The sequence below is a fragment of the Zeus faber genome, assembly GCF_960531495.2.
Source record: "Zeus faber genome assembly, chromosome: 2".
Classification (NCBI taxonomy): domain Eukaryota; kingdom Metazoa; phylum Chordata; class Actinopteri; order Zeiformes; family Zeidae; genus Zeus; species Zeus faber.
Genome location: NC_137189.1, coordinates 31,997,277 through 32,020,237, shown reverse-complemented (window position 1 = coordinate 32,020,237; position 22,961 = coordinate 31,997,277). Strand labels below are relative to the sequence as shown.

Genomic DNA, 22,961 nt, shown 5'->3' with positions numbered 1-22,961 from the left:
AAAAACACACAGAAATGAATAAATCACTATATTTCAATTTTTTTATTTACTTTCTATGGGTGTCTGCATCATGCCTCAGAATAATAATAATAATAATAATAATAATAATAATAATAATAATAATAATAATAATAATAATAATAATAATAATAATAATGATGATAATAACAATAATAATGAGAAGAAGAAGAAGAAGAAGAAGAAGAAAACAAAAACGCAAGACATTTCAACCGGAAGTTATGTAGTGTTTTGTTTGCGGAATTACTTCCGCTAAAGTCATTGTGGTCGCCGAGTTGCACGTCTGGAGCGTCGCTGTTCTGGTCAAGGAGGCCAAATAGCGTCCAGGTAGGAACCGTGAAGCAGGTTGTTCAGTGCGGGCGTGTAACGCCTGCATTCTGACCGCGTGACGCACCGCATGTCGCTTCATAACGCGGCGAGAACGCGCGAACCCCCCCGATGCCCTTGTCCTTGAGTAGCACCTTTAGGTGACGCTAAGTTAGCATGCTAGCAAGGATCCCTCAATAACATTAGGTCGAAATGCTAACAGGTTAGCCCACCTTTACCTGTGTGTTTTGACACGTTAGATCCGCTCTATTTTTATTATTATATGTTGCCATGCCATGAATTACGTGTGTTGTCCCTTAAATGCGTCCTAACGTGTTAGCCAAAGCCAAATTATAGTTATGCCTAGGTAGCATAGACATGGTATATATACAGTATGTTATGTTATATATGTTCAAGATTCAAGATTTTTATTTGTCACATACATATACATACTTTCATACATATATGCAGTGAAATGTAATGCAACGCACCCGGTGATAACACACAATAAAAGAAAATTCTTTCTAATAGACCGACTAACTGACTCCTAAAACGTAATACAGTAAGTTGAATACTTATAGAATAAAATAAAAATATATAGAATAAAATAAAATACAATAAAAATAAAATGAAATTAAATGGAATAGATGGAGGGAATATGCTTGTGTATATACAGATATGTGCATTAAAGTGGCATGTGAATTAAAGTGGCATGTGAATGTGAATAGAGTGAGGTAGTGTTTGGGATAATACAGCACAGTATACAACAGTACGGCGCAGCAATACGGCATCACAAACAACCCTGAACAGTGACAGTATGCGGTACAGTATGCTACATATAGTACAGTAGGTAGTGGAGCCTAGTGTATGGCTCAGTGAGGACCCCTGGTGAGGTCAGCATTGACAGTTCTAATGGCTTCTATGTATTTATGTGTGTGTGTGTGTGTGTGTGTGTATATATATAGTATATGTAAATATGTGTGTGTGTGCACAAATGATGTGACACACAAAGTATCTTGATCTGTTAGTTCAGATTGTTGTTGTTGTTGACTGTGTCTGCTACTAAGTGAACTTACAACAAGTTGCTGGGTGGTCTCTCCTACTTCCAGCGTCATGTTGCGTTTGCCAGCCGTCGGGCGAGCTTTCGCCGTGGCAGCCAAGGGAAGCCTGGCTCCCTCAAACAGTGGTAAGCACTGTGATCGTATATCTGTCTTGTCTGTCTGTGTATGTAACTTAGAGAAGCAGTCGGTGGCTAGGAGTATTTCCAAGTTGGCTCCTTAGGCTAGTGTATTTGTGTTGTTTATAACTCCTGTATGATCTTTTCCCGATGGTGGCATCAAAGACCATATATTTTTGATACCGCGCGCATTTGCATTGTTTCATCTGTGTGTGTGTGATCTGAATTGCAGTGCGTACCCCAGCCCGAGCTGCCAGCAACATGGTGGAAGTTTTTGTGGACGGTAAACCAGTGGAAGTGGAGCCTGGCACAACTGTACTGCAGGTAAGGGAGAAATATGAGCTTACTATATCAGCTTATTTCAATTTTTACCTCCAGCTATATCAGGCGGTTATTAAGAAACAGCTGCAGCAAAGCACAAAAGAATTAAGTTAAATGTCACATTCATTGTGTGGTTCACCCGTCCCGTATCCATTACCCACCGAAGTCCTTTCTGTGTGTTCTCAGGCCTGCGAAAAGGTGGGAGTCCAGATCCCCAGGTTCTGTTACCACGAGCGTCTCTCCGTGGCCGGGAACTGCAGAATGTGTTTGGTGGAAATCGAGAGGGCGCCAAAGGTAGCGTCTGGTCAATACGGCCTCATCCTGGGGAGGAACATTGTAAATGTTGCGATGGCTACCTGACTGGCAGAGTGTTTGATTGCCTCCTTTAAGAGAAGGGAATCTTCTACATTGGTTTTTTTTTTTTTGTTTTGTCTTTTTTCCTTCTATGTGTCACAAGAATGTCATGCTGGTGGACTACTCTAATTGTGTAATTGTTAGGGCTGGGGCCTATTTTTGCAGGGGCCAATTTTTGCAGCCGATCGATCGTCACCCAATTTTTCAGAATTTGAAAGTCAATTGTCAACTTTGGATAAAGTAAAATAATATAAGCCTAAATAATAGGCATATTTAAGCAGGTACCACTGTGTGGGTTTTAGTGGGAGAAAGAAGAATATAACTCCTTTCCCGACATTAGTTTTTATAATCACAGCAGGGGAATAACGTTGCAACTATAGTGTTTTAATTTGTCATATTCCTGAAAAAATTATTTTATATAGCCGGTAGGAAAAGGGAGAAGAGAAAGTACAGACGATGAGCAGGGAGAGGATTTATTTTCTTGGCAAGATATGAATATTCATGAGGTACACGTTCTTAACGTGTCTTTATAGGTTGAGTCCAAATTAGTCTTCATTATCATCATTATTATTATTATTTGCATTATTATTATTATTATTATTATTATTATTATTACATAGTCTACTGCAAAATGGAGATTGAAAACAATGCTATTTGCAATACATGGTAAACTCCAAAGACCGAGCATATCAGAGACAGCGTGATCGTTGCAGGGAGAAGTATTTTTCGGCTTTGTTTTAGAGAGCTCATGTGGTGTTTAAGCATACATGAAACTATGTATATTTATAGGAAAGGGGGATTATTTTATACATTTCAGAATAACATTAACAAGGATTATGATCGGCTGATTATGAAATAACCGGCTCAGCGCTAGGAATCGTACAAGTGTGTAGAATCGTACAAGTTGTGTGTTTGGTTGAATTCCTAACCTGGTGAGGGAAAGACAACAAGGAATACTTTTCTTGCCTTCAACAGCCATGAAGTACTTTGAGCAAGTCCGATTTTCTGTTTTCCTAAATTCTCAAGCGCTTCACCCTGACCCAGTTCGTTTTTTATCCAAAATACATTACAACACAGACATTTCCTGTCATCTTATTCGGGCAAGTTAAACGGAAAACGGAAGCTGAATTATGACGCGTTTTCCGTTCACGCATCACAGCCAAGTTGCCTTTTTGTATTTGTGATGTTTTCGCGCAGGTGAATGTTATTTATCTATTATATGACTAGTGTGCACGCTGTCGTCTGTTTCCCCAGCCGGTGGCAGCCTGCGCCATGCCAGTCATGAAGGGCTGGAACATCCTGACCAATTCAGAGAAGACGCGGAAAGCCAGGTACACACTCGCACAAACCAACATTGTCCTCAACTGCCTTCAACTTTGTAAATAAAAAAATAAAAAAAACTCCTCCTCTCATGTGCTACTATTTCTTTGCCGACAGAGAGGGAGTGATGGAGTTCCTGCTGGCCAACCACCCCCTAGACTGTCCCATTTGTGACCAGGGAGGAGAGTGTGACCTCCAGGTACCTCTGGGATTAGAGCATGTTACGAAACCCGAACGATGCTAAAACTACACCATCACTCTGTTCGGACGAGTCACATGTGTATGAGGTAATAGTGGGCCCCCGGAAGCCGTTGTTTCCAGAATTTTAACCCCCACCCCGCTCGGTTTAACCAGGACCAGTCGATGCAGTTCGGCTCCGACCGCAGCCGGTTTTCCGAGGACAAGAGGGCGGTGGAGGACAAAAACATCGGGCCGCTCATCAAAACCATCATGACGCGCTGCATCCAGTGCACGCGCTGCGTCCGGTGAGGGCGAGCGCAGGCAGAACGAGCTGGCGGGAAGTATGCGCCAGTGAGAGTTGATGGGCTAGAAAAACTGCATTTTAGGAGCAATTTTTAATTATAAGATCTTTTTGGATTCAGGAAGTAAACTTTTTCGGTTCTGTGTAATATCTAAAATGGGTCGGGGAATTATTCATACAGAAAATAAGCGGGTTCCGACCGCATCTCGGGACATAGATTTTTCTCAGCCAGTACCTGTAAGACTTTGATTCGCATTAAACCGCGAGTCCTTCCGGTGAATTGTAAATGAGGGTGAGCACTTTCGCAGCCGGCGATAAATAACTTTGTCTCCATTGTTATTATAAACGTATATTCAACAATCAACAGTGGATTCCAACGTGTGTCATGTGTCATCTCGTTTCAGTTTCGCCAGTGAGATCGCTGGCGTGGAGGACCTGGGAACAACCGGGAGGGGCAACAACCTGCAGATCGGGACGTATGTGGAGAAGATGTTCATGTCGGAGCTGTCGGGCAACGTCATCGACGTGTGTCCGGTGGGAGCGCTCACCTCCAAGCCCTACGCCTTCACAGCAAGGCCCTGGGAGACCAGGTAGAGGACGTTACACTTCACTCTTCCTTCGCTAGTCCCGAGTCCTTCCTAGAGGGTTTCAAGACTTCCGCCCTGCAATGCTTTAGTGGCTTTAAGGGCTTTAACTTCGTGTGAGCCAACGGTTTGAGCCACTCCAGTCCCTTGATCTTTAAAGCCGTTCCAGTCCACGCCGTATTCTCAGAGTACATATTTCATTGGGTCTCCCCCGCTGAATATTCACATTGAACAGCCGAATCAGATTCGACTGACTGAAAATTCTCGAGTCGGGTACAGCCCTAGAAATAATTATTAATAATCTGACGTACACAAGAAATTTCCCCTATGTTTGATGGGCTGTCCCTCCCTATTTTTCTTTTACCGCGCAACAACTTTTTTTAGTTACTTAAAAAAAGTATAAAAAAATATATATTATATTTCAGAATAAAATAATATTTGTTTAACTGATGGTATTAATCGGTCAAAATTCTTATCGCCGATTAACGGTTAAACAGTTAAATATAAATATTCCTAATTCCATGTATATGCGTAATACATAATATATGAGATAGAAGTGAGGTGAAGAGGTATTTTCTAAAAGCTAGCTGAACACAGTATCTGGAATTTTTTGCGCCACATGTCCGCCCAGCTCTACTTCTTCTGATTTCACCGCCCTCTCCTCTCTCTCTCTGTCTTCCTCCACAGGAAGACGGAGTCCGTGGACGTGCTGGACGCGGTGGGAAGTAACATCGTGGTGAGCACCAGAGGCGGGGAGGTGATGAGGGTGATGCCCCGGCTCAATGAAGAGGTCAATGAGGAGTGGATCTCCGACAAGACCAGGTCAGCAGACGCACGCACACACAATGCCTCAATGTTGCTTTGTTTCTAGCCTCTCATGTAAGTCGCTTTGGGCAAAAGCATCTGCTAAATGAAAACTGCTGAGTGAAAAAGTATTTAAAATAGATAGGATTTGTTATCTTAATATATAAACTAGGGTTCGACCGTTATAAAGGATTTCCGATGTATCATGCCGATATTGGCATTTTATTAGATATCAGATGTAGGCTTGTAATGTCATAAACCTCCAGCATGAAAAGAGTCCCTCGTTAGGGCTGGGCGATATACCAAATGTTTTACGGTATATCGATATATTTTCAAACGGGATAGACTGTAGGATGAGACAATACTGTTTATATCAATATTTTAGTTATAAGTTTGATTTTGCGTTAAAATACATAAGCTGTTTCTTCTGTAAAGCCGTGCCACTCTCTCACGCTCTTCGCACAACACTGGAGGGGGAGGGATGGAGGGAGAGTCCACTTATAACACGTGACTTTGGGCTTCAAGTAGCTTTTTTGGGCTTTTTTTTTTTTTTTTTTTTAAATGTGGTTGCTTGCTACGGAAATCTGACAAGCGACTTCGCTTCGACATCGCTTTTTTCCCCCCAAACCAGAGGTGTCCAATTACCGGGCCGCAGACCGTTGCCAGGCGGTGGGGCATTTACCACAGGGCCGTGAGAAGGCGGGAGCGAGAATTTTTTCAGAAGCGATTCTGTCCGTTCTGTGGAGCCGCTCTTTTGTCTTTCTCAGGGAAGAAAGAAGAAATGTGTGAAAGGGACAGGAATCTGTTCAGAGACGGATTGCTTTGATTTCAGCTGTCATGCACCTTTATTGTGCAAATGCAATTTTATTTTCTTTGCACATTCTATTTATGAAAATGAAATAAAAAATAAAAAAAAGTAAATTCTTCATTTAAAGGCAGTAATGTATCCTGGAATTACTATAACACTTTTTTAGAAATGATATTGTCGTAAAGGATTTTGATTTAACAACATTGAATATCGGGACAAAATATCAGCATCGACAGCCTCTGTAAAATAAATATTGCTATTGGCCCTTAAAAAAAAACATCCACACTGTGGTCAGTATTTAAGATTTGAGTTCCTATTAAGTCTCAAATTTGGAAGAGATTGTTCCAGGAGTTGTTAAAATCTGTCAACGTTGCCATGAAATTTATGTTACGACTACGTTCTGTAGGTCTGGGAGGTAGTTGTTTCAGTTGAGTTTAAAGTGTGTGTGTGTGCGCGCGCGCCCTCAGGTTTGCGTACGACGGTCTCAAGCGACAGCGGTTGACTCAGCCGATGGTGAAGGACGCGACTGGTCAGCTGAGCCCCACCACATGGGAGGACGCCCTCACTCGCATCGCCGGCGCAGTAAGTCGGTATCATCAGGGTTTGTGATGAGGACGTGGCAGATTAAAGCCGCGTGTGTCGAAGGCGTGTGTGGGTTTTTTTTTTAAATGTTTTGTGCTGTGTAGTTGCAGGGGGTGCAAGGCGACGAGGTTGCGGCCATAGCAGGAGGCATGGTGGACGCAGAGGCCCTGGTCACCCTCAAAGACCTTCTCAACAGACTCAACTCTGAGAGCCTCTGTACGGAGGAGGTGTTCCCCATGGGTGGAGCCGGGTCAGTGTTACTGTCGTTAACCGAAAGAAAAAATAATCCAAATTGGAATTCAATCAAAACTTTTATTATCTTGGTGAACTGAAATGTGTTATCATAATTATAATATAAATATATTATTTAAATGGTGTGAATTAGCCATGTTAAGATAATAACATGACTGTTAGCCCACTAGGTGGTGCTGTTACTTCACTTCTAGAATGAGGTCAAGTCTTCGTAGAACTCAAACTCAACTTAATATGAAACCTTGAGATGGTATAGATGGTTAACCTCATTTGAAAAATGGAAACAAAAATAACCTTGTTGTGTGGTGTGTTGGACTAGTTCTTATTTTTGCTCATCCCCGAGAGGCTTTTGAGACATCATTTTTATTTATTTTTTGGTTCAGTCCCTGGAAGCATCGAAGCGTACTTTTTTCCCCGCCTCCCAAAGTCCCCCACACCGAGCAGGACCATCTCTGATACAGCAGCTGTGAATCTGTAGCTTCTCCGACACCTTTCTCCAACAGCACCGACCTTCGCTCCAACTATTTGCTGAACAGCCGCATCGCCGGCATCGAGGAGTGCGACCTGCTGCTGCTGGTGGGAACCAACCCGCGGTACGAGGCCCCGCTCTTCAACGCCCGAGTCCGTAAGAGGTGCGACCCGTCAGGGAGCTTTTCATTTGTTATCCGAGCGGGAAAAAATGCCTTACTGCGACTTCGTTGTGATCGATATTGTCGGTCGTGAGGTCTGACGATCTTGTGCTTCCTTCTCTCATTCGCAGTTGGCTCCACAACGAGTTGCGTGTGGCTCTGGTGGGTCGCAAGGTGGACCTGAGCTACACGTACGACCACCTGGGAGAGGAGGCCACTGTGCTGCAGGAGCTGGCCAACGGCACACACCCCTTCTGCCAGGTGTGTATAGATGACACACAGACACACCATCTGAGGACATGCCTTATGTACACACTAACCACGCAGCCCGTTCCTCCAGGTGCTCTCGGCGGCCAAGCGGCCTGTGGTGCTGGTGGGCAGCGGCGCTCTGCAGAGGGCCGACGGGGCAGCCATCATGGCGGCCATCTCCACCGTGGCTCAGAACGCCCGGGCCAGCAGCGGCGTGGAGCAAGGCTGGAAAGTCCTCAACGTCCTGCATAGGTGCCACAGAATGGAGGGATGATGAAAAGGAAAGGGGTGTGGGGGACGGGGATGCTGTCGACGTGAATGGATGTGATGTTTCACTCAAATACGCAGTCTTCCCATTTCAGGGTGTTCGCCGATCCTTGAAAAGATTTAATTTCGACACCACACCGGTGTCAAATCGAGTTTCATCTCTCTAGTCAGCGCACGCATTTTACATTGCGACCCCCTGACCATTTTCCAGATTGCATATTTCGATTTTAAATATTGTCTAATTAAAATCGAAATAGGGTTAGATTATCTCCTCGTCCCAAAGAATACAAAATGGGGTCAACTCTATGTTCCCTCAAAAGATTTTTAATTTTATTTATTTATTTGTTTGGTTTTTTTTTGAGGAGCAAACAGCCTACGTTTTTGATAATTTTCAGGTAGATTTCTCACCGTATAGTTGGAATTTTGTGTGTGCGTGTTCAGGGTGGCCAGTCAGGTGGCGGCGTTGGACCTGGGTTACAAGGCCGGAGTGGAGGCCATCAGGATGAACCCACCCAAGGTTTTGTTCCTGCTGGGAGCCGACGCAGGGTGCATCACCAGGGCAGACCTGCCCAAAGACAGCCTCATCATCTACCAGGGTACACACACAGTCTGAACCACTGTTCTACATTCACAGTATCTAAAGTAAACACCCACACCCCATCCCCCTCAGGTCACCATGGTGATGTGGGAGCGCCCATGGCTGACATCATTCTGCCCGGCGCGGCGTACACGGAGAAGAACGGCACGTACGTGAACACGGAGGGGAGGAGCCAGCAGACCCGTGTGGCGGTCACGGCGCCAGGCATGGCCAGGGAGGACTGGAAGATCCTGAGGGCCTTATCAGAGGTAGAAAGACCACCTGGGGGGAGTTAACTGAGACGGAAAATGTCTGTGGTATTGTGCGGCTTCAGTGCCTACATGCATAAGGTGTGTGTCTGCGTGTGCGTAGCTGACCGGGGTGCCGCTGCCCTATGACACCGTGGACCAGGTTCGAGCCAGGCTGGCCGAGGTCTCCCCCAACCTGGTGCGCTACGACGACGTGGAGGTGGCAAACTACTTCAAGCAGGCCAACGAGCTGGCTAAGGTACATGCAAATGAGATTTAAAGTAGCTTGACCTTTGGCCCTGATGAAAGGTAGACGCAGACAGAACTGTGCACGGGATCAAAACCCTTAAAGTATTTGTATAGGGTAGTTTTTATTGTGAACTACCTTGGTACCTGATAGCTCAGACAGCTCTTTGCACTGGGCTTATCATCTTCCATTCCTTAACTACATCCGGTTGCTTAAAATAAACTTATAAGTCTACAAAATAAAGTTCACTATCGTGTGTCATGCTGTGAAAAGTGAATTGTGGTTTGAATTCAGTTTGAAATGTTTTGTATATTGGTCAACTTACCAACACAACCAAGCTGCATGTCTCACCATGCCATCACAATGCCGGCCGAAGATTTTTGATAACGCAAAACAATTTGTTGTAATGGATTATTTCCGTTCCAGACTGTGAGTCAAACCCTCCTGGCTGACCCTCTGGTACCTCCACAACTCACGGCCAAAGACTTCTACATGACAGGTGACCCAGTGCCCCTGCCCCGTGTATTTTCACAAGAGTTCTGAGAGTAACGAAACATGCCATTTAATCACTTTGTGTATATCCATACCCCCCTCCCCAGACTCCATCAGCAGGTCCTCTCAGACCATGGCTAAATGTGTGAAGGCCATCACCGAGGGAGCGGACGCTGTAGACGAGCCATCCATTTGCTGAACGCACACCACAAATGATGATTGTGATGACATGTCCACACACCCAGTGCCATCACTCACTTTAACTGACATGTGTTCAAACATAAACAAGAGGGGGTGTCGCCTTTATTTAAATGTGTTCCTGATGCTTGTGTACAAATATTGATACAGTACAGCCTGAGGGAAGACTAGGGGGGGGGGGCTCATGCACTGTACTGAAACGCAAATGAAAACATCTATTCTACCTCTTGACTCATGTCTGGAATTCATTTGTGGATTTGAGTTTGCTAAAAAAAAAAAGCACCCTTCAGCCTCTGAAATGTTTCCACCGAAGTTTTTAAAAGATTATCAAGGTGCACAGCTATGTGTTCTAGTTGAGTAACTACTGCCATTGAAATTTCCATTTTAGATTAACTTCCTTGCTGCCATAAGTTTTAAAATGTTCTTTATTGTAATCAATATCAGGTTTTCCTCCTGTTAAGACTGCCAACTATGTGTTTTGGGATCTCCAGGCAGACAATGCAATTCATACTTTTACCCCATTCGAGCCTGCTCTAGTAGAGTAACCTTACTATGCACAATAGGATCGTGTACTAATCCCACTTAAAAAAAAAAGTAATTCCAATCTGGGAGTTGGAAACCCTGGCCTAGACCCACAGGTTCAATAGCCAATACCACAATGTTATCGATTTATCCATGAAGCAAACTGAATTTCTTAATACACATTTAGATAGAAGACTGGAAAATGGTATTTGAGTTTACTCTATACCTTTTATTTGCAAGGTAATGTTTTGAGCACCCGTGAACATCCTCTAATTATCCAATAGTGTGGCAGTCAGATTGAACACAACTTTGTATTTATAAACAATACAGAATGTCACAGGAAAAATAAAACAAATAAAACTCAATGCCTTCCAAATACTTAGAGTAAACAACTGCATGCACATGACAAACAAAGCAATTTAACAATAATTGAACCTGTGAAGTCAATTTTAAATTGTTAGTCACCCTTTTACATGGAACACAAAAGATGCAATTGAAGGAATGACGGGGCAGCGCACCAGTCTACTCCCAGTCATCCTCCCCAGGAACGGCGGCTGCTGGGCTCAGTGCAGGTTTCCCACTGTGGAAATGTCCTCCCTAAAAGGCAGACAATGCAGGTGCACAGAAGGAAGACATTGCACAAAAGGAAAACAGTTTAAAAAGCGGTCGAGGGAACCTACCGTCCTAGAATCTGTCGCGGCAAAGACCCCGCCTTGCGGGTTGAACCCTATGGTGGCTGGGGCACGGAACCAGGAGTCCTCCAGCCACGAGGGAACTTCCTGCTGCGCCTGTCCATCAAATTAAACCAATGCAATCCATTAATGTTGGGATGTTTGGGGAAGGGGGATCAGACAGTTTGAGGAGTTGTCACCTACACAGGAGAGGATTTTGACCAGGGAGCGGGCCAAATCCCTGTCCACATCGGGGTCATAGAAAGACACGGCCTTCCCGGTGTTCCCACAGCGGGCGGTTCTCCCAATGCGGTGGACGTACTCATCAATGTTGTTGGGGAGGTCAAAGTTTATGACATGTTGCACGTCCGGTATATCCAGGCCTCTGGCCGCCACCGAGGTGGCAACCAGCACGTAACATTCCCCTGAACGGAAATCTCCAAGTGCCTGCTCGCGCTCCCGCTGTTCACGGTCCCTGATAGATCAAACGTAGGTTAAGGGAAATAAAACGTTAAATAAATCACCACAGCATGTTGCACTTACCCGTGAATACTTGTCGTGGGAATCTTCTCCTGGCACAAGAATGCAGCGATAAAATCAGCCATTCTTTTGGTCTGTACAAAAACCATTGTGCGCTCAGTTCCTGGGGAAATAAATATGTACTGTATATATATATTTGTTTCCAGCCTTACCATCCCAACCGAATAGCGTTATTCTCAATGGCAGATAAACAGAATATAAAAGTCTTAGTCAAGTATCCTAAACATGCTGTGAAACGAGACCCAAGTAGCATCTTTGATCGTCTGAAAATGTAATTGACGAAGTGAAAACCCGTACCAGTGGACCAGATTATCTCAAGGAGTTTCTCCCTCTTGGCGAACTTCGTGACCTCAACAAGTTTCTGCTCCACGTCACTACAAGCTCCGCCCACTATCCCCACAGCCAGGAACAAATATTCTTTGTTCAGGAAGTCAGCTGCCAACCTGTTCAGAACCACCTCAATGTTCAGTTATTAATATTGATGACAGCAGCTTGTTTAAATTGATCAAGGTTTCTTCGGCAGACCTCTGGATGTCCTCGGGGTAGGTGGCACTGAACATCAGGGTCTGGCGGTCCTCTTTGGGAGGCATGCCAGGGAAGCCCACCAACTTGCGCATGTCTGGCTCAAAGCCCATGTCCAACATGCGGTCTGCCTCGTCCAACACCAGGTAACGAATCTTACTCAAACCAACCTGCAAAGGGGGGAAAAACAAACAAACAAACAAACAAACAAAAATAATTTTAAAAAAATAAACACTGGTGAGCGCACCAATATCGCCTACCATTTCTGTACTACTTGACTGTCTATGCAGCCATTAATTTCGATTTCACTTTTGGCAGTTAGCATTTAACTCAAGCATATCCCGTCGTTGACCTTAAAGCTGTTTTCAGCAAGTGAATTAGTTTTTCAACATTGAGCTGACAGGTCTTTATGCAGCCCTAGAGGGAAACTTGGATGAGAGCAATGGGTAGAATTAACTGATGTGTTGACAAGAGCTCCATGAACAAGATGTTACCTTTCCTCTTCCAATCATGTCTAACAGCCTTCCTGGTGTCCCGCAGAGCACATTGCATCCCCTGAGGAGTTCTCGGATTTGGTGCCCGGTGTTGATGCCACCATAAATCACCACTGGACGCACACAGGTCCTGCAGAGCAAAGACCGAAAGGTTAGATGCGTATTTAACTGCAGCAGGTTTCCTTTGCAGAACAGAAGCATATAAATCAGACTACATGTTCAAGTTCCCACAAAACACATACTACACACCCATGTGCAAACTTCCGAGCCTCCATGAATATCTGATTGATGAGTTCCCTGGTTGGGGCAACGATGAGCGCTTCGGGCTCCTGCAGCTCGCTGAAGGAAGAGGCTGTGACGCCATCAGACATGAGCTGCTGCAGGATAGGCAACAAGAACGCAGCCTGGAGGGACGAGACCATCATCAACATCCTGACACAGATGACACAACAGCTGGGTAATGGACATTTTATCACAACTAATCACGATAACATACTTTAATATTATGTCAACATCACAATATCCTTATTTGACTGAGATATTTTACAAAACAACAATTAACGCAACAGATTCCTTGCCGAGCCAGGTGGGTCGTACCGTCTTGCCAGATCCAGTTTGAGCACAGGCCATGAGGTCCCTGCCAGCAGATATGATTGGGATTGCATGCTTCTGCACTGGAGTGGGCTTCACATAGCCAGATTTGCTGACATTCCTCTTCAGGGACTCACACAGAGAGGTTTCCTCAAACGTCTAAAGAGAAAAATATTTGAAGAGATATCTATGGTTTGGGTCACAACACTGGTCAAATGCAGTTTTAGGAAGACCATCAACTCCGAAAGGAGGTTGTGAAATATGTAGGTGGTTTTCAGTCCCTTGAGTTCACTCAAGGTATTTCAATTCCACTAGGAATTCACAAAAAAGGTGACTTTCACAGCTTGGACATCTAAACTGAATACATTATATACATACATTTGAGTTTAAACTGAAAATGCATTCAAAAATACTGCGTACCTGTTGTGTATAATTATTAACCCCCACATGACAAGAAACTGATTACATGTTATACTAAACAGCCATTTTTCAAGGTACATGTATTAAAAACCTTTAAAAAAAAAACACGATAAAAGATAAGGGAGTCGTCAAAGATTAGAAAAACTTAAGTCTCCTGCAGAAACATGGCCAAAAACATGACCGGGCAAAACACCAGCAGCAAATATACAATCAAATATGTTGAAATATGACAAGTATTTCAAGAACCGTGAAAAAAGCTCCCTTTCCAGGAACCAGGGAAAAAAAGCCTAGAAACAAGACCTATTGGTTTCTTGGGACACACCCCACAAGACTAGGATTGGTTCCGTGCACTGAAAGGGGCAGGACATGTACTAGGAGGAGGGAACATCTTTGGTATATAAGGAGGTCCAAAAGCACAGTTCTTCAGTCAGGCTCCGGACCCCACTCATTGTTTATTTCTGTACTTGACTCTCAGATACACAGTAAACCTTTTCGCATCACTCTGCTCGGTTCCAGTGTTTTCTTCTAAGTTTTTGAGGCCAGAACAGATAGAAACGTCATCCAGAGATCCAGACCTTTTACTAGCCCAGGTCTGGACCTTCTTGGTCACGACAGACCCAGAGGACCAAAGATGAGAATCTCTGCCATAGACTAGATCTGTGAAAACAGTTTAAAAACTGAACTCAAAATATAATGAACACCAAATATCTAATTTCTGAAAAATGTTGTAAATAGCCAAGTTTATGGCCACTGTTTCATTGTTCAAGAGTAACATTAGCATATACAGTTCACCTTGAGACGAAACTTTGACTTCTTACGGTTGGAGAGTTATGCATTATTACCCCAAGTTTTAAAACCTTTCGTCACTAAATTATTTAATTCTCATAGGCATATTGTATTCGCCCCCGCTGGGTGGTTAACACATTGTTCTGTGGTGTGACTAACTCAGAACACAAATTTATTTTCACTTTACAGGTACTTTAAACTGAATTTCAGTTTGTTGTTCGAATTTAGAACACAACATTGAAGGTCTTGAGCTACTCCAAGCAAGTGTCAAATAACTCAATGGAATTAATCGTTAATAAAGTTGACTGGCCACGGTGGGAGTACTTTTGAGTGATGTACCCCGATTAAAAGCCACCGTCACACAATTAATTCCCCCTCTAACACCATTATCTTGCTCCCTGGTACGCTGTCCTAATAATGGGGTACTTCTGGGTGAAGTCACTTACCATGATGGCCTGTGGAGGGTTGCTGCCGCTCACGTCAACCAGAATGTCGTCATACTTGTCAAAGTTTATACCAGACTTGTAGTGAGAGAAAATAGAGGTCTCTTCCTCGGACAGAGGTGGGGGGATGTACGTCACTTTGGGCTCTGAAAACAGAAAGAAAAAAAATGAACACTTCGACCGAACAATACTTAAGACCACCAAACCTTGTCATAAATATACTTTTAGAAAGCAGCAAGGGAAATCTTAGTGCTTCTTGTAGTTTTCCATAATCCATGCCTTATGCTTTGTCTATGCTTTAGCAAAGCTACGTAGCGAAGGGTGTTATGGGTAACCGTAGGTCGCAGATGCCAATGTGCACACCTCCCAGATACTGACAACACGATGTTTTCAAAGTCAGTTGAGCGCTACCAAAAATGTTTTTTTGCCCATTACATATACTAGGAATTTATTCTGGTGAAGTTTGGTGCATTTCACTTCAGACGATTAGCATTAAACAAAAAACATTGTACCAGAGACATGGAGCTGCTGTCGAATATGCTTATTGATCAAGACCCATTTTAAATACAAATGCTGGGGTAGCTGTAAGCATCGCACCAGGCAATAAAACCAGCTTCTGCTGTCCACAAAAATTCCACCTGCCTGGTGGACCCCGCCAAGTGTCACACAATCAAACTGTGTGTTAATAATTATTTTGCAGTTTTAAATATTCTGCCTCTACGACATCGATACATCTGGGACATTTCACCACGTAGCTGGTTAGAAAACAACGCTTCTCGCCCACACGTTGCGCCAACGTGCCTGGTTTAATACTATTGTAAGGGTACATCAAACAATCAGCTTAATGAACTGCTGTTTTGTCTATTTTATCTGTTCATTTAAGCCTTGACATTTTTTTTGTTCTAAAAATTTTTACTTTGAATATTTAACTTTTAGAATGTTTTAAGGATGTCAAGGAATCATACCAAATCACATTAGTAGTATGGGGATAAGTGGCTTTTAAAAATGTCTGCTCTCCATCTTTCCACATTGGGTTAAGGCTTTGTTTACATTTCATACCTGTGTAGATTGTATTTAATCAATTTTTTCGTTAAATTTCTGTATGCAGTGGCAACAGCAGTTTTCCTCTGGGACCAATAGTTTCAACAATTACATCTCAGGCTCATTTACTTACTTTTATCAGGGTCATCTTTGTTTTCACTGTCCTTTGAACCTAAGAAAGGGCAGATATTTATATTGTGCAATTTTTTTAAATCAATTGACTATGTGATGCAACAAAAGGTATAACGAAACCTTTAAAGATGATTTCGTCGTCGTCGTCCCCTCGGTAACCTGCAATAACAGAACACAAGTTCAGGTGAAACCAGTTTAATGTGTACTAACCAATATCATTCAAGCTTCGTTGCAACAGGTTTCCCTCACCTCCAAAGCCTCCTCTTTCATTCCGTGACTCGACTTGAAAGGAGAAATTTGGAACATTTAGTACCAGCCCCAACAAAGACATGTTCAGCTGAAGTTATACTTTTTTCCCCCAATATAATATTTAGAAATGTGCCTCTCTGGGATCAATAAAGTACCCATCTTATGACACCTCATCAGTAAAAGATGTTTGAGAAATTTGTAAATCATAATTACTCGCACTCGGGGAAAAACAAAACCAAAGTAAAAACAAGCTCAAAGCAAAAACAAGTTCAGTCATACCTGACCAATGTTGAGTCAGAAAAATACTTCCACCTAATATTTTAAGTGTCTTTCTTCGGAACACCTATTGAACGTACTTAGATGTTTAGTTCTTTATGCAGAGTCCAACCCATTCTGGCATTACCAAATTCAATTCAAGGACTCTCAAAGTAGTTATTAAGCACTATTTTTTTATTTTCAAGGACTTAACGCAAAACAAATATAATCAATTTTCAATGTGATCTTTGAAAAGATCTATAACCTTAGTCTCATTGTCTGAGACATATACAGTATACTACTACAATTCTACAACCATGCTGGATTAAATGTACATTTCCCTGGCATAAAGTGCTGTAAAAGATATTATGGAAACTGTAAAGAGCAAAACCAGGGAGAATACCACAGGACTTAAGTGATGTCCAAGGACATTTCAAGCACTAAGGCACAAAAGGGGCTATTTTCACGCTATTCCAGTACTTCCAATTCCCAAGGACGAAATTCAAAGAACTTTCAAATAGATTTCTTTACATCTAGAGCCCTTATTTTCCTTTCTTCTGCCAAGACACTATGGCACCATGAAAAAACACTGCACAATACAGATAATCCGTACCACGGTTATAATCAAGCAGATATAGGTCACTGTTTTGACATATTTAAGGGCTGTTCTTTGCACGGTAGTCTTTGTATAATAAAGGTTTGCTAGTCATGATTTAGTCACGGTAGAATTGCGTTTCCTCCATGTACTTCTAGGGCTGTCCCCTACTGATTCAGCTGTTCAATGTGGGGGGGGGGGCGCATGGAGAGCTGTGTGCAGCGCAGATTTTCCACACAAAAATATATTTATGATTCCCTCATTTATAATTCCCATTGAAATGTTATCCCTGTGCATATTGTGAACTTCAATCCGTTTTACCCTGTTATTGTAATGCACACTTAAAAAAAAAACTTTCGATGTGAAGAATTTGAGTCGACTAAAGGATTTCTGACTGATGATTGGACTCGTTGACTTTTAGAGGGCAGCCCTATGTACTCATTGTTTATGGTTCTAAGACACATCAAAGCACTAACTAAATCAAAAAACAGCCATTACATCACAACTGACATTTTGTTAATTTTACTGAATGGTATAACCGCTAAGATGTGCATTCTTCATTGGGTGTTGAATGAAGTCATACCTCGGCGGAAACCTCCTCTTCCACCACAGTCACCACCTAGAAAAGAGTTCCAAGCACTCGCAGTGAGTGGGACATCTAACTAATCTGAATTGTACAAGGGACTGGAGATTCCCCAATTATGATTACACAATTAAGGTATTTCAACTGACTGGCCATTCTGTACAATCATTGCACGAATGTTTTTTTTCCTTTTTTTAAACCAATGTTAGAAATGTTGCAATAAATCAAATGTGAATTTGGTCAGATTACATCAGCATGGCTGTGAAAAGTGACCTTACCTGAACCCCCCATTTAATGTCAATACATAGCTCATTAGACAGCATAGGTCAACATATATAATTACACTATTATAGAAAGAACTATAATAGCCCAAGATGAACAAAACAAATAATTGTTAGTTGCCATCACTTTAGAAACAAAAAATACTTACCATTTTCACTGTCTCCAAATTCTGTGAAAGGGTTTTTTATAATTCATAAATCAAGAACAGCATATTATTTAACCAAATGAAAGTACAAGGACAAATACCTGATGTGAATCCAGATTCTGCACAGTTCCTGAATCCTCTACCGCCACCTAGTGGTATTAACATATATTACAAGATCGATGGGCACCATCAATTATTTCTTCAAGTTCAAGAGATTAATTGTCACATACAGTCGTACATATTTGCAGTGAAATGTCATGACACCCGGTGATTACGTACAAGCTCTATAAGCTTGGAAAATACTCAAATGTGCGTAATCGACACGTGGTGCTCGCGCAGGCGGCCGCGCCACAATCGCGATTCTGGGTTCTATAACATGCTTCCTCTTGTCTGAGCCAAGTAGATTCAAATGTGTCGTTGTGGGCGTGTTCTTGGTGATGGAACTAAGGAAAAGTAAACATGTATTGTAAAATGTCAAGTTTTTCCAACTGACTGCACACTGTTAAAATGTTTAAATATTTTGATCTTTGTAAACTGAAATACAAAGTTCTGATGCACATTCATAATGAACTGATTTCAGAAGAATCTGAAAGTCCAGTAACTCATTCTGATTGAGTAGCTTTGGATGTCTTCTGAAGGAAACTAACAAATTATACAAATTTACTTACAATGTGGTAATCATGGCGAGAAAAAAGTTAACCCTAAAACTTTGCTTTTCACTTAACGGAGTCTAGCACAGGGCTTAAATTAACTTTACACTACCAATCGCTGTCAAATTCCAGGCCAGGTAAAGTGAGATTAAAAGCCAGCTCTTCTTTGATGAGCTGTTATATTATAACTGCGTTGACAGAATGCATGTCTGATCATGTAATTAGACACATCCTTCACCTCTGCCTCCTCTTCCTCTGAAACCTGTATTGCCATTGTTCCAGTAGCTGCCTTTGCCATCTACGGAACACACAGTGGAAACCACAATGAAACAACAATCGGTGCATTGAAGTCATTCGGCTCAGATACAAAACATTGCTTCGGTTTGCGACTTAAAATGTACACCTTGATTCCTCAATTTCCAAATGACTTGTGAACCGCATGTCATATTCAGACTGACCATTGACCAAAACACAAGCTGGCCCAGTGAAGACTGCTGCAGGCACTTACCGTTCCCATTAATATCAGGCCCTGCGCAAGAAAAATGTGTATTGTTAGTAATGAACTGTGGTGCAATCAGCCTTGGAATTTCTTTCCCTTTCAAGACTATTAAAGCTAGACACCTGAAGAAAATGCACTCTTGAATCCTCTTCCACGACCTGGAAGGAAAAAAAAAAAAAAAAAAAAAAAAAAAAAAAAGTGCATTCCATTCATCTCCAGTACAATGTTATTACAGAGGAAATGTATATTACAAGGACTTTTTGCTCACCCCTTCCTATATCATCTCTTCCCGTGCCTCCAAAAGCGTAAGTCCATGCACTGCCTTGATTTTCTGGGGTTTTTTTTTTTAAAAGAACATTAGACCCACCCCCACCATTCTGAGTTAGGAAAAAACTTTGCCTCCGCTGTTCCCCAAGGTCAATCCATTTGAGAACTGCATTGGCCTAAATTAAAACAAAAACAAAAAAAACAAAAAAACCGACCATCTTGCAAGAACAAGTGTTGTTAGTGATAAACCTACCGAAGCTTGGTTTTTGGCTTGAGACAGTGGGCGTTCCCTGCCAATGCAGACGATTGCAATGAAATTGCCATTTCAACACTGATGTTTAAATCGAACAGTCACTAGAAGGCGGTTCAAGTGCACTTTACCTCTTCCTGCCAGTCTTCCATGACGTTAGTCTGTAAACAAAGCAATCAATCGACCCGTTCAGCGAGCGTTTGCGGAGCAGAAACATTTTGATGGAAACGTATTAAACAAACAATAAACAAAACAAAAAAAACTAAAAAACCGAGCATGCAGTTCACGATCTCAAGATGCGGGTGTGAAACGGTCGCTTTAGACGCGCCAAACCGCGTGCACGTGGCCACATGGCTTTTAGCTCAACCACAAAGTTCAGGTTAAAACAAACAAAAAAAAGAACATGTCACCATTAAAAACAAAAATAAAAACAAAAATAAAAAACACTGGGATACGGGTGATAATGTGGGCTGCTTTATAACATGGACAACGCGCTCATTTCGCTGTTGGAACGTGCTAGGAACAAACAACCGTTTTCGCCCTTCGGGGGCAAATTAGTTCACCGCCTCTTTTCAATTAGCGACGTTCTCTCCTACGTCCAGCTCGGCGTACAAGGCCAAGTCATTGCTGGCAATTCCCTCGACACCCCCATAGCACGGCCGTTTAACCTCTTTTCGGAACCTGGCGCAGCGGCTCCTTCCACTCGGCGTCGTCCTCTCGCACCTGCCGCCGAATGGACGAACTGATTCGCCTCAGGTCCAGCTTGGCGGGCGGGAATCTTCCTCGACCGGCTATTGGCCGCGACACATGTCAATCACCACGCCTGCCCGTATCTACCAATCACCGCATTTCTCTCTCTCTCCGTTCTTTACGCGCATTGTAAGCCCCTCCCCCAACTTAAGACCGAAGTTTATTTTCGTTATAATCATTATTTTTATTATTATTATTATTATTATTATTTTTGTGTATTGCGATCGGGTCAATGAATTATTTTTGGTGTCCGCATTAATTACCATGGGAAATATACCATTAATCAAGACACTCTACAAAGTGCGCATCATTTGAAACCGCTTTCAATTATTTGAATCAGGTTCATTCGTTCTAGGAGTTTTGTGGCCTCAAAGTTTAACCAGATCAGGCGGTGCAGCCGTGTTTTAGACCTGGTGGGGGGAGGCTTTTTTCACGGTTCGTACCACCTGACATTTTAAACAACTGTCCAAAATCGAACAAACGAAGTCTTTCAACTGATATAGACATACGTGAATAAACAAAAGGAAAATATTATCTACAAAATAAACTATAAACGCACGTATCTGATTATTTTGTTACTCCCCTCCCCTCATCTACCCACATATCAGATCCATATTGTCCAATGTATCGGATTATTATTAGCCAATCCATATTAACCAAGGATATGGAACCAGAAACTCGCACCATCGTCATCTCACTTTTAGATGTCACAGCAATTCCGTCTTAACCTGCATTAAGCGAACGATAAAGCCGAACAGGTTTCTCTTGTTTTCCTCTGCACTTCATAGACTTTATAGAAGAAGAAGAATCTTTATTCATCACATAACACACCACACTACAACACATGCATATATATATATATACACACACACACACACGAACATGCTTTTTGGGTGGTGGCCGGTGAAATGTGGCCTCTGCACTTGACCCGTCCTGGCTTGTCCTTCCTCCAGGGGGGCAGCCAGGAGCAGTGGGCAGCATTCGACGACGTGCCCGGGGACCTGCTTCTCAAATGTCCATAGCCGGTCAGACGATGATGTTGTGCACGTTCCTTACTGACGTGAGGTGGAGGAAACCCCATGTGAGCACGGGGAGAACATCCTGTATGTTCTCCCCGTGCTCACATGGGGTTTCCTTCACACGGAAAGGCCCCTATTTGGGAGATAACCCCGCCGGAGCACGGTGCCAACGACGCCCCAGACGGGAATCGAACCCAGGATCTTCTTGCTGTGGGGCAGCAGTTCCATGAATGAGTTCCCGGTGTTTTATGCACGCTCTGTATTAATTTTCTTCCATATGTTTTTACGCCGCCTGACTACTTGTACAACACTTTAAAGTGCCATGTGATTAAAGTTTCATACCATGTCCACCGCTCCGGGGTGTTAAAAACCATGCCTAACGCGATGCACCACAAGGTATGAACATTTATCGCTTTAGATTCTGTGTTTGTTAAAATACCAGAGCTGTGGACATTTTTTGGGGTTTAGATGATGTTTGGTTAATATACCAGAGGGTGCGGTACCCTTTTGTAAATGTTCATCCATATCAGCAGTTCAAGGATCTCTGCAGAAAGGACTGTTCATTCTGGTACAGTGGTACCTCGACTTACGACTGTAATTGGTTCTATAAGAACGGTTGTATGTTAAAACAGTCGTATGTCGAAGCAATTTTTCCCATATAAATTATGAAATCATCAAGGGTGAAAATAAACAAAATGCACAGCACAAACACAGTAAAGATGAAAACAATATCAATGAGCCACGAACTACGTACACACACACGATGTAGGTCGCCTGCTGACTGGCCGCCGACGCGCCAACTGCAAATTTCCACGGTCGTATCTTGGAGCAGTCGGTCGCAAGTCGATACAAATTTTCGTGACTATCGCCACTTGTATCTTGGATTAGTTGTAAGTAGATGCAGTCGTAAGTCGAGGTACCACTGTATTACAATTCAATTCAAGGAATTTCGAGTACTTTAGGCACTTTTCTCAGATTTTAAAGGACTTCACGCAAAACAAAGACCACATATATAATCTAATCTTTTTCTCAGTCTATTATTTATATTAGTTTATCTATTATAAGTGTATATTTCCAATCATGCTGGATTAAATTGACATTCTCCTGGCATCATCTGTTGTGCCAGCAATTCTGGAAAAGCACTTTTCAAGCGCTTCAGCACAAAAGGGGGCTATTTCAATGTGATAAATAAAATAAGTGCACATGGATGGCAAAAATCCATTGAATAGCTGTTTTTGTTTACTTTATGGATGAAGAAAACAAATTGGCATTTTAACAAAACCATCTTTTCAGATGCTTTTGACCTGCTCAGATGTTTTAGGGAAAGGACGACACAGACAA

At 42.6% G+C, this 22,961-nt stretch overlaps 2 protein-coding genes across 2 annotated transcripts; one reads left to right on the top strand and one right to left on the bottom strand.

The window, feature by feature from the left end:
- The first annotated feature begins 236 nt into the window (after window positions 1–236).
- LOC307227595 (NADH-ubiquinone oxidoreductase 75 kDa subunit, mitochondrial-like) lies at window positions 237–10,022 on the top strand. Its single transcript, XM_079996966.1, has 19 exons — window positions 237–345; window positions 1,434–1,510; window positions 1,734–1,825; window positions 2,009–2,116; window positions 3,431–3,507; window positions 3,614–3,695; window positions 3,851–3,981; window positions 4,382–4,567; window positions 5,249–5,383; window positions 6,641–6,755; window positions 6,860–7,005; window positions 7,511–7,639; window positions 7,768–7,897; window positions 7,977–8,137; window positions 8,594–8,748; window positions 8,823–8,998; window positions 9,102–9,236; window positions 9,651–9,723; window positions 9,824–10,022. Exons 2-19 carry the CDS (start codon window positions 1,438–1,440, stop codon window positions 9,913–9,915), a joined length of 2,196 nt encoding a protein of 731 aa, XP_079853092.1. The 5' UTR covers window positions 237–345; window positions 1,434–1,437; the 3' UTR covers window positions 9,916–10,022.
- Window positions 10,023–10,896: 874 nt separating this feature from the next.
- On the bottom strand, window positions 10,897–21,848 carry ddx4 (DEAD (Asp-Glu-Ala-Asp) box polypeptide 4; the record flags this gene model as incomplete). The annotated part of the gene is made up of 23 exons (XM_080023863.1): window positions 10,897–11,033; window positions 11,117–11,224; window positions 11,312–11,582; window positions 11,651–11,750; window positions 11,945–12,090; window positions 12,173–12,339; window positions 12,664–12,793; window positions 12,913–13,067; window positions 13,261–13,413; window positions 14,907–15,049; window positions 16,078–16,116; window positions 16,197–16,235; window positions 16,326–16,358; window positions 17,759–17,794; window positions 18,189–18,209; window positions 18,287–18,334; window positions 19,074–19,133; window positions 19,344–19,364; window positions 19,457–19,492; window positions 19,603–19,665; window positions 19,855–19,891; window positions 20,533–20,642; window positions 21,815–21,848. The coding sequence occupies 23 exons, from the start codon at window positions 21,846–21,848 to the stop codon at window positions 10,959–10,961; spliced, it is 2,025 nt and encodes a 674-aa protein (XP_079879989.1). The 3' UTR covers window positions 10,897–10,958.
- Window positions 21,849–22,961: the final 1,113 nt, after the last annotated feature.